At 38.4% G+C, this 11,772-nt stretch overlaps 1 protein-coding gene across 21 annotated transcripts in view; it reads right to left on the bottom strand.

Annotated features, from left to right (window-relative positions):
* The window catches only part of ASB15 (ankyrin repeat and SOCS box containing 15), a 64,303-nt gene continuing 52,531 nt past the window's right edge, over nucleotides 1-11,772 (bottom strand). For 15 of the 21 annotated variants that reach the window (XM_077857163.1, XM_077857155.1, XM_077857153.1 and 12 more), the window contains 2 exons: nucleotides 8,304-8,472; nucleotides 6-194 (listed from right to left, as the gene is read on the bottom strand). In XM_077857163.1, the coding sequence (XP_077713289.1) occupies nucleotides 53-194; nucleotides 8,304-8,472 (311 nt within the window). In that variant the 3' untranslated portion in view covers nucleotides 6-52. Of the gene's footprint in view, nucleotides 195-8,303; nucleotides 8,473-11,772 lie in introns of those variants that run through there. The other 6 variants (XM_077857170.1, XM_077857168.1, XM_077857171.1 and 3 more) reach the window with 6 other exon arrangements.

Below are 11,772 nucleotides of genomic sequence, written 5' to 3'. Positions count from 1 at the left end.
TACTCCTGTAAACCCCAATACTCACATGGGCCCAGAAGCTCCTGCTTTATGGTCAGTCATCTCCTGAGTTTGGTCTCCAACCAATGAACAAGCCCAGCTGGACACAGAAGTGTTTGTATTTCATGATGGCATTCTTGCTCATTTCATGAGTACCTTTCTTGTTTAAATTGTCTTCAATTTGCTGATGAGGAAACCTGGAAATCCTATGTGTTAGTGTCATTTGCAAAATTGGGAAACTGGAAATTCTCTTATTCTTGCAAATGTCAAGGATCTATCTACTGCTAACAAATGTTTCCTCACTTTTACCCTTCCTCTACCCCTGCCTCCCCCCTACCTTTCTAAAGGCTTATCTAATTCCTTTCAATGTACAGGTGCAAAATTCGTTTCTGAATGAGATCTAACATATTTCCCACTTACACAGAAGGATTGTGGTTTTCAACATTTCCTGCAGACAGTTTGTCACAAAGCTGCTGAACTAATGTAATGAACCCTAAGAAAGTGGAGCATCCGACTTTACCGCCTGTCTGTTAGAAGCGTCTCACATAGCTCCTGGGGGAATGTCAGGCAAAGGTCAGGCTCTGGACACACAACAACCAAACAGGCCACAGGGTTCAGATGAGAACTGGCGCTACCCTTATCAAGTCTTCGCTCTGAGGCCTGGCAGCTAAGCAGATCTCCAAGCTGTGCCTGCCTATGGTAGTAACCATGAATCAAATTGAAAATTATTAGTGCTATTTATAAAAATGTTGTCTTGCAACTGTATAACGTTTGTTGTTCGCAGAATGCTTTCACATACAATGTGCCAGGCAGTCTTATGTACTACTATGATCTCCATGTCATCATTGTGTGTAGCTACCACTTACTGTGTGTAATGCAGCGCTTGGTGAAATAGATACTATCACTACCACTTTACAAAGGGTGGAAGTGGGTTCTGAGGCCCTGAGAGGTTCCAAAAATCTCTTGATCTTGAGGCATACCCAGCCAGGGAGTGGTAATTGTGGTTATGTACCAGAAGTCCAAGCTGCTTCTCATTTTGAGATTTACTCATTTGTCATTTTAAAATGTACCCAAATGAAAGACAGATGGGATGAAAGACAGAAATTTTTGATAGAGCATCTGATGCTTTGCCTTATGTAGAGGAGGTTCAGTTTTCGTTTGTTGAACTAATTCAGACATGTAAAAATGTGTCCCATGCAAGCAGATGGACAGATGCATGGATAATGTGAAAACCGTGAAGATAAAAACTGATTTCCAGAAAAAAATTCCAAAGTGAGGAATGAGGAGCTGAACTTTGTCAGGTCTTTCATTTTAAGCTGCAGATCGTGAGTGTGGAATTCCACTTGTGAAACAAGAGCAGATTGGCTATATATTATATAAAGTTCTGATAAAGGAATTTGAACCTGGGGTGTCCTGGAAGGTCTGAAGCTCCCATTCATTCCAGCAATTAGTTATTTGTTACCTCGAGTGTTTACATTACTGTTTTGGACAGATTTGTTCACTGTGATATCAGGAAGGATGTGCATGGAGGGCCTGCTCCCAAGACATGGATCTTTCCCTTGGGATGGCTCCCGGCTCAGGTTCAAGCCCACTGTCCTGATCCTGGACTCTGAGTCCTGCAGGGTAGTGGTGTCTTAAAGGGTAGAAAAGCTGACATCCTGCTATGAAAAGGGGCTAAAGAATAAATTCAGAGTGAAAGTCCAGGAATATGGGGACTCGGTGTACCCTGTAACAGGACAGTTAATGCTGGAGAGAAGCTATCTGGCTACTGAGCTGTTGCATTTGCAATTTTATCATGAAACCCAAAGGCACTGTCCTTTCACAGACTCACAGTTCCTCAGTGACTTTTACCTCCAGAGATGGCCCTGTGTTCTTGAGATTCACCACCTTTTGAAAATTTGTCTTCTCTCATTGCCAAATGCCACAGCCCCTTTACCCTGTTCCCCTTTCCGCTGTGGCTCCCCAGAGAATCAGAGCTAGTTTTCAAGGGTGTTACAAAAGACCCAGCCCAATGGCAACATGATTCCTGGCCAATTCATGCCCCCAGCAGAATAGGAAACCTTCATCTTTAGTTCTCCAATCTGTATGTTTCTATATGTTTTATAAGTAGCAACAACAACAACTACAACAACAACAATAATAAGAGATGGGAAAGTCGTATTACGATCAGCATGCAATGTCAGAGGTTGGCAGAAAGGCTACATTTGCCTGGGTTGAGGGCCAGTCAGACTGGTGAAGGAAGGTAGCAAGCATAGCACTGAATGCTGTGTCATCTGCTTTTAATGGTCTTATCAGCAGAACAAAACTAATAAATCATGTGCTGCTAGCACAAGAACCAAGTGCTTCCCTCTGAGCCAGATGATTCCATTGTTTAGCTGAGCTACCTCAGTGAGATTGTAAACACGGCATCGCCTGTCAGGGAGAGATGTGCGCCTCCTGTTTTTAAAAAGCAATTTATTCAGTTTCTTTTATATGCCATAAAATTCACTCACTGTAAGCATAAAGTTCAATGATGGTTTTCAGTAAATTTATCAAGTTGTACAGTTAGAACATTTCCAGTATCCCACAAAGATCCCATGTGCAGTCAATTTTTGTTCCCACCTCCAACCCCAGGCAACCACTGATCTGTTTTCTGTCTCAATATATTGTTTTGTCGGGGCATTGTATACACTTGGAATCATACAATAGTGTTCTTTTGTGTCTGACTTCTTTCACCTAACCTAATGTTTTTCAGATTCATCCATGTTGTAGTGTGTTGCTAAATAGTATCCCATTGTATAGGTATACCATATACCATATTGTATTTATTCATTCATCAGTTTATGGACATTTAGATTGCACTTTTTGGCTGTTTTGGACAATGCTCTCCTAATCTGAACTAAAAATGATGGGGTGGTAAGAGCTTGGGATTTGGACAGGAGTTTCAGGTGTCTCAGCTCTGGTGTTTACTACCTTAGTTAACTGTAAGATTGTTTTCCTTTGTGCAAATGGTTAATACCATCCCTTTCCTGCTCCTGAAATCATTGTAAGAATCAAGCAAGATGCTGTATGTGGAATGCTTTGTGAGCTGTAAAACACAGAACAAGTGAAAGCCGTTGTTATTAAAGTCGTCTTTCTAGAATGTATTAAAATAAATGAGCTGTTTCTCAAGAGTCTTTCCACATTCATAGAATGAATGATTAAACTTTTGAGCTACAGGAAATATTTAGTGTTTCCTTCTATAGACTTGGGATTCTCACCATCTTTTCCTTACTAAAGCCTGTTGTTGAGAAAGGTTTTAAATATCATTCCACTTCTCTTAAATTTACTTGCATTCTAAACCTTACTTTTGATTGTCAAACAAAAGGTTTTGTTTCTTGTTGAAGAGAAAATCTGCAGCTATGCTAGAATCACTGTAGAAGTTGGACTCAGTAAAACAGAAGTTCAGGTTTAATCAGGGAAGCCTCCAATCCATAATTCAATATAGCTTCTTGGGTACTTCAGGTAACTGTGCAGAGCAGAACCCTGATGAAGGGTCTGGGGGCAGAGCTGAGCTGGGCTGAGGGCCTTGCCAGGAGTCAAACCTAAGCAAATGTTACCATCCTCCAGTCAAAGGGGATTAGAATTGTCACTTCATTGAAACAATATTAAACCAATTGGGGTAACTGTCACTGAAGCAATATTACCAATTGGGGTAACTGTATCTTTACAGGCATTCAGACATTCAGGAACATAGATTGTTGACCACTGAATGTCATGTCTAGTTATTTGACTTCTACAAAACATGAAGAAAATACTTTCCTTGAGAAGCCAGTGCCGACTTTACTTCAAACAGAAAGAACCGGATACTGGTATCTCACACCCACTCCATCCCAAGGTAAGTACCACATTTAGCGCCCTCCACACCTTCTACCTTATTCAACACTGTTGGCTGCTTCCAAGAAGTTTTATCTTAAATCTCATTGCGAGATCTGGGATGGAAGACATCCAAGGCCAGAGAAATGGCTGTTCCCAGTTTACTGGAATCTCAAGCACAGAATGTGAGTACCCGTCAAGTGCCTCTGGTAGAATCACTAGCCAATCTGATATTAGAACTCAGGCGCTCCCAGTGCCCAGATTCAAATTACTAGACTGTCCCCTTCCAAAAACAGCAAATCCCCAGACATCTCTAGCACTCCCTGAGGTTGCAAAACACAGGCCACTGAGGTCAAATAAGTATTCCTTCTACACATCTTCTCCCCTGAGAAGCCTTCCTTTTTCAACAATTGGTGATGAGGGATTTACTAGCAAAAGCAGAGGTGGGGTTTTATATGCTTGGGACAATCCTCTGCTCTTTTCATTCCGTCAATTTTCTCAAAGTATTTATAAATGATAATGAGATGCCGTATACATTCTAACATTATTTTTCATATTTTCACACATAAGCATGACAATCTGCAGACATCATAAAACCAAGTTTCTTTGCTTTTGCAATTCTGGCAGGGGCACCACCGCTATGTCGTGATAATGGTGAGAACACTGGTTTCACATGCACTCGCTCGATATTAGATACAGTGTTTATATAATTATCTCATGTCCAATTCAAGATCAGGCAGCTAATAATTGGTTCAAACTCAGGTCTACTTGGCTATAAAGTATGTATTTTCACCTCCTGCACTATATGGCACTGCTAAAATGCTATACTACAGTTCACCAATGTATGTGTAATATATGTATATATGTCATGTCTATGCTCTCTGTGTGTATGGAAGTACTGATATGCATATAGTGTTTCATTTTTGGCTCATAAAAAACATGAAGCAGCTTAGAGTTTTTATATGTTCTAAATAATTTCTGACTTGGAAGGTGACTATATACATGAGAATAATGTGACTTGAAACCAAAATTTGGGTAGTAATGTGTGGCAAAAGGTCAATGACAAGGCTTGCGTGTGCTCACTGTGTCATAAAAGACTCCATCTTTTCTTGTAGTTTCCATGCTGTCTGACACACACGTACTGATTTTTCAAAAGCCTGTATCAAAGGCAGTGTTAACCATGAATGTTTGCTTAGCACACTCCTCACATCTTTTGCACTGTCATCCTATTGCCTAGAAACATGTCCTGTGACCGACTGAAATGACTGAATCACGTTCTTCAGGCGGCACTTGGTTTTCATGTGCTCATAAAATTATTTTAAGTCAGAAACAGAAATACTCTTTAAAGATTGCCTACGGAAAAACTAAACAAATCACACTCAGATGAGAGGACAGAGCTACTTCTTTCCATTCAGGCTCTCCGTAGGATACAAAAAAAAAAAAAAAAAAAAAAAAATCCACAGTGACCTCATGCACATATTGGCAGCATGGGGCAACGTCATCAAAACTCTATCATGGTGATTCCACCACAGTGGCTCAACGCGTACCACTGTACAATGGCTGGCTTTTCCTAAGCCTCAGTGGGGAGAAGCATCTGTTGCCCTTTCCCAGATAAAATGACATATTCTAGGAGAAAAAGTCCTGATTACATAGAAATTAGTTCCCCTTACCACTCAGCCCACTCAAAAGCAAAAGCACTATTTGGAAACTTCAAAATATAAGAAAAAAGATTAAATCCATTTCAGATATAGTGATTGTGTATCTCCTGCTTCACAAGTATCAGAAGAACGACTTATAAAACTGATAACATACACTATGAACTTGTACCTTTACATACAAATATTTCATGAATATATTTACATAAAATACATTAAAAATGTCACAGCTTCAGTGTACTAGATTTTATTTAATATCCGAAGCAATATCTTTGAATGTACTTACACAAAAATCCATTAAATAAAATGCCAATGCCTTAGTTTATTTAATATCTGAAATATCACATAGCAGACTTACATCCCCAGTATTGAGGTTTCTATTTACTTAGAGCAACACTTACAGATAACAATGCTTTTTAGCCACAATTAGGAGAACAATAGAGGAATCGTGCAATGCCATACACAAAACATTATAGTTTGAATTAAATACTTACAGTTCAATTTATATAAAAATATTATCCTCTAGGGAATTCAGGAAGTTGACACTATAGCTCTAGTTGTACAGGTTTTTTTTTTTCATGTTTATTTATCTTTTAAAGATAACTAAAGCTAAATAATACAATTTGAAACATTCACAAACCAATCAGGTATCACCATTGGAAAAATAAAGTAACTCTAATGATAAAAATAAATGTAAGGAAAACACATTACTAAAATTGAAGAAAAGCAAATCTAAATAATTACATGATTAAGGTTACGTAACCAATTCACAGATTCAGAACTATCAGTTTACCATGATAGTGATGAGGTTACTGATTATTTTTGTCTGGGTCTTACACAAAATTTCTCATTCAGTATATTCAACAAATAATTACTGAACTTTCTCTGTGCTCTAGGGAATGTGTTTAGCTCCAAGAAAACATTGGAAAACAGACCTAGCCCCTGACCTCGTAGAGCTAATAGTCTACTGGGGCAGGCAGATGAGAACATGGGCACCTGTAATACAGCCTGAGAAGTCTGTGGTGGGGCCTCCCATTCTATGGGAAGGATCATCTAAGCTGAGACATGGAGAAGAGGTGGGAGGGGAAGAAGGAGATGGAAAGAGGATTCCAGGCAGAGAGAGAGAGAGAAAAAAAAAGCAAAGATCCTAAGGTATAAGAGAATATGGTCTATTTCTACAACAGTAGCTCCCAAACAAAGGACCTCAGATATTTGTTGGGTCAGAGTGAAATTTTCATCCATTAATGGGGAAATGAAGACAGTGTGGTAGATCTTTTCAAAGCTAAAGTCATTCAATTTTAATAATTGGGTTCAGGACCAACTGGTTTTCTGGTATTAAGATGGCCCCTCTTTTATGAAATGACAGTGACAGTAGGTGATAGATTTAAAAAAAATAGATGAACCTATTTTTAAATTAGAAAAACAAAAACTACAACTATAGGTGTATAAAATCTGTAAACCTAGGAATCACTCTTTGAAGAACAGAACTTCTAGCAGGTGTTTTATATGGTTAAAGGAGCGGGGTGAGGGAGAGGTCAAGAGATAGAGCTAAGGAGGAAGGCAGGGATTTAGATCTGGAAAGGCCAGGAAGAACTTTGGACTTTATCCTAAGAGCAATGGGAATGATTTTAAGCAGGGGAGTGAATCCCTACTTAGATTTCTAAAAGATCACTCTGGGATGTTGTGTGTAGAATGTGTGTTAAATGGAACAAGGGAGCAAGAAGGCAGGCCAGTTACGCAGAGTTATAGTACCCCAGGAAAAAAGAAGATAATAGCTAGAATTAGGGCGAAATCAGTAAGATTGAGTAGAAAATGTCTTCAAGGGACAAACTTAACCAGGATGTGGTGATTTGTTACATTGGATAAGAAAAATAGGATGATCAGGGCTGACGTCCAGGTTTTTCCTTAGGAAACTGACGATACTTGGGCTTAACTAGTGAGCTAAGCTAGAAAGGAGCCTTATTGTGGAGGAAGGTAGTGAGTTCATTTGAGGACATGTTGAGTTTGAGGTGCCTTTGTGTTTAAAAGTCCATTACAATACTTGTTTACATAGGATGAGAGAAAGAGTTGAACTTCAGATATAAATTTTCTAGGCAATAAATTTTGAAACCATAGACCTGGATTACATTTCTCTCAGATAACATAGCATAAGAAGAAAACAGGACTTAAGACATATACTGACGGGTTGGCAGGAGATAAGCAACACAGAAAGAAGCCAGAGACACGCAGTCGGTCCGGGAGGTGGGAAGAGAGCCAAGAGAGCAAGGTGTCCTGAAAACAAAGGCAAAACCATTTCAAGGAGGGAGCAGACAGCAGTGCCAGATGCTGCAGAAATCAGCTGAAAGGACAGAAGAAAGCTCATTGAAATTAGCAAGGAGCCAGTTGTCAAAGACCTTGAGAGGCTGTGGAGGGAGCTGAAGCCAGAGGATAGTGTGTGCATCTGTAGGCAGGAAGGAGCGCTTTCATGCAGTGTGGGTGGAAAAGAAGGGAAAGAACCCGCAACTGCTTGGAGATGTGGTTTTGAGAAAGTGGTTCTTTGTTTTATAAACACAGGAGAGATGGATATTGTAGGAGACACCTGATAGGAAGAATTTGAAGACTTGCTGGAAGTGAAGATAATTAATAGAAATTCACATACCAAATATTGACCAGCTTAAAAAATCGCTATGTGAATTAGGTCTTTAAAGATGTATTGTTATAAAATTGTTAATGGATTTAAACACCCTTAAGAATGTAAAACGATTCCACGAAATTCTGAATGAATCCCATTTTAAAATATCTTTTAAATCACATTAAAAATATTATTTTTAAACTCACGGCAAATTTAGCTCTTGTCCATAGAGATCATACTCTTTAAATAATATGTATCTTTGGATGGTTGGTGGTAGATGGAGCTTCTCCATTGAGGCTGGCTGGCAGAGTCGCTGGAGTCCCATAAGCCTTCGAATTTTTAACCGGCACAAATGCTTCAATGAGCAAGGATTCTCTAAAATGTTGGGAAAAAATAAGCAAAAAATAAAGACAATATTAGTAGATTGACTTGTAAGATACAGACTGTTTTAGAATAGTATTAAAAATGTCATTCTGAAAAAAACAAGTATTAGCAACTGGCAATTTTAAAAGAAATTCAAGGTGCAAATTAAGCATCCCAGACCTCTCCTCCAAAATGCAGTCTCCATGAAGACAAACATTTTGCTTTTCCCAGTGTCAGGAAGAGCCTGGCTCATCCTGGTGTTCAGCCCGGATATGTTAAATGAATGAATGGAATTTGACTTAAGAAAGCAACTGCTCACTTCTATTTATTTTTTAGAATTGAGTACTATGGAGTTTTATTTATTTACTTCCCCTCTCGTCTACCAATCTTTCTGATGCATAATTATCTAGGAAATGTGATGGAAATTATTCAATCTTAGGTTTATTTCAGCACCTGACACCTAAACATTTTATATTTTCAAAAAAAAAATCTAACATTACTTAAATATCTGATACTGGATTTATTCACAACTTTTTATCTATATTTCAACACTGATATATTATCTCGTAGTATGAGCTAGTGAAAAGGCAGCAGAGGACATGGTTTTAGTTGTGGGCTTTGGACTGTTGGCATGGATTTAAATCCTGGCTCCACTTAGTATCTGTGTGATCTTGAACTTAACCTCTGGATCTCAGTGTTCTCACCTGTGAAATGTGGATAACAATGGGACCTACCTTGTAGAGTTGTTTGAAGATAAAATAAATTAACTTATGTGAAGTATTAGAAACCTGGTTGGCACTTTGTAACCCCTCAATCGTGAACTATCACTCAACTCAGTAATAAAAAACATCATATTTCCATTGCCTTTGTGATTATAAACAAATTATCTTCTTAAAAAAGTAAAGCAACGTTTTTTAAAAACTATGGAGGCAAAATTATTGTCGTTGAAAGAGTCAAATAAGACCATCTTTAAAAAATTACATTTATTTTCTTCTTTAAAACTATATCGTCTAACATATGTCTGGAGGAATCCTGACATCCAGTGGTTAACCATGCTCACAGCATTCAACTGACTTCCATTCCAGATGCATGAATGGATGATTCAAACAACAAAACACCTTCCTGGTCTTCTTCCTTAGATTTGCCTTGCTACAGTCATCACAATTGGTGATTCTTTTGTGATAAAAACATATGGATGATTAATCACCAGTTAGAAGCAACCTCTGTTCTGCCTATGGACAGGAATCATAGTGGTATTGGAGAGAGTGGTTTGAAGTAAGACAGGGGTTTCAAATGTGCCTTGTTGTTTTCTAGTTACAGAACTTTGGGCAATTCACATCTTTAAGATCTTGGGGTTAGTTTTTCCTCTTACAATCTCCAAAATGTTTTAACATTTTTACTGTAACACAGCTACACACACCTATGGCTTCATGAGTGAATCTCATATTAGTGATTATGAGATGAACATCTGTAATCACCTCCCAGGCTGTAAATAGATGAATTTTCCCAGCCGTCCCAGAATTCCCTCCACAATCTATTGCAATCTTCCTTCCTTCCTCCCCTATAAGTTACCACTATTCTGACTTTTATGATAATCACTTCCTTTATTTTTTATTAATTTTTTAAGATTTTTTTTTTTTTTAAGTAATCTCTACACCCAGCACCGGGCTCGAACTTACAACCCTAGATCAAGAGTTGCAGGCTCTACTGACTGAACTAGGCCAGTGCCCCAAGTAATCACTTCCTTTAGAGCTTCAACATCTAAGTGTGCTATCCCTCCACTATTGTGCTGACAATATTTCTAAAAAATTTGATAGGCTCTTTAAGTCTCCTGATCCACAGGTTCATCTCTTCATCCTCTTCTCTTTCTTTTGGTTCATCTCTTCATCCCCTTCTCTTTCTTTCAGTTAATCTTTTTTTTTTTTTTTTTTTTTTTTTTTTAAAGATTTTATTTATTTATTCATGATAGTCACACAGAGAGAGAGAGGCAGAGACACAGGCAGAGGGAGAAGCAGGCTCCATGCACCGGGAGCCCGACGTGGGATTCGATCCCGGGTCTCCAGGATCATGCCCTGGGCCAAAGGCAGGCGCCAAACCGCTGCGCCACCCCGGGATCCCCTCAGTTAATCTTTAAATAACCAAAAAGCCCTGCAGTTTTCCATAGCCTAAATTTTACTGATTGCCTTTTCATGGTGTACTTCCACGTTTCACTGCCATTTCTATTTCTTGCAAATTGATAGCTAGATCCAAAGACTTGCAGACTCAAGTTTGATCTCTTTTGCAAAACTATAGCTAGTGCCGTGTTCTTTCATCAAGGACCACATAATGAGATATTAGGAGCATCTGATGCTCAATGACTACATCATTATCTGACTGGTAGCTGCAAAATGATGACATATAATGATAACATTTTTTTCATTTATTATTTGGAATACTTTTATAAAGGGATGCTTTTGCTCATCTACTCTTTGGTTATAAGTGGCACAAATCATATAGGTAAAGTAGAATAAATGCTTAAATCTCCTCCTTTATTAATTTCAAGATAACAAATTGATTTTCTTATTCTCTAGAGCTGAATGATTTTTAAAATACCGTATTTAAGCATATTTAATTGGTTTCAATTCACTGAAATAATTACCCTTTGGTGGCTTAATTATCCCATCTTTGGCCACTAGGAGCCTCTTCAGGTTGGCTCCTGAATTCTTTTGGCATGCTCTGGTAGTCTTTGAGAGTTTCTTCTCAATGTAGAATGACAGATATTCCAGGCTCATCTTGCACATTCCTTCCTGAGACCTGAAATCATCTTTTTTTTTTTCCCCCTAGGAAATGGTAATTCAAGACCACAGTCTAGGGATATTCATCGCTACTCGGTTTGCCATTATTTCTAAGCTTTTACTGTAGACAGACAGACTCCAGGTAAAATAGCTCGAGTTCATATTGCTACTTCCAGTTCAGGACTCTAAGCTTTTTCTTAAGCTGTTACATCTGTATTTCCTTTCTTCCACACTGACAATCCTTTGTCTCCTCAAGGATACAAAGAATAATAGAGTTAGAATATCCCACAATCACTCACTTACTGAATGCATCTCTCATTCTCAGATAACAATATTAATATTAAGCCATCACCATATAATTTGATATTTAAAAAAATGTTTTCATGTGTGCTCTCTCCATTTTATTTTTTTATTTTTATTTTTTCAGATTTTATTTATTTATTCATGAGAGAGAGAGAGAGAGAGAGGCAGAGACACAGGCAGAGGGAGAAGCAGGCTCCATACAGGGAGCCTGATGCGGGACTCGATCCCGGGTCTC

Source organism: Canis aureus, chromosome 18 (genome assembly GCF_053574225.1).
Source record: "Canis aureus isolate CA01 chromosome 18, VMU_Caureus_v.1.0, whole genome shotgun sequence".
Lineage (NCBI taxonomy): Eukaryota > Metazoa > Chordata > Mammalia > Carnivora > Canidae > Canis > Canis aureus.
The sequence above is the reverse complement of the archived record's forward strand: the minus strand, read 5'-3'. Positions and strand labels throughout refer to the sequence as shown.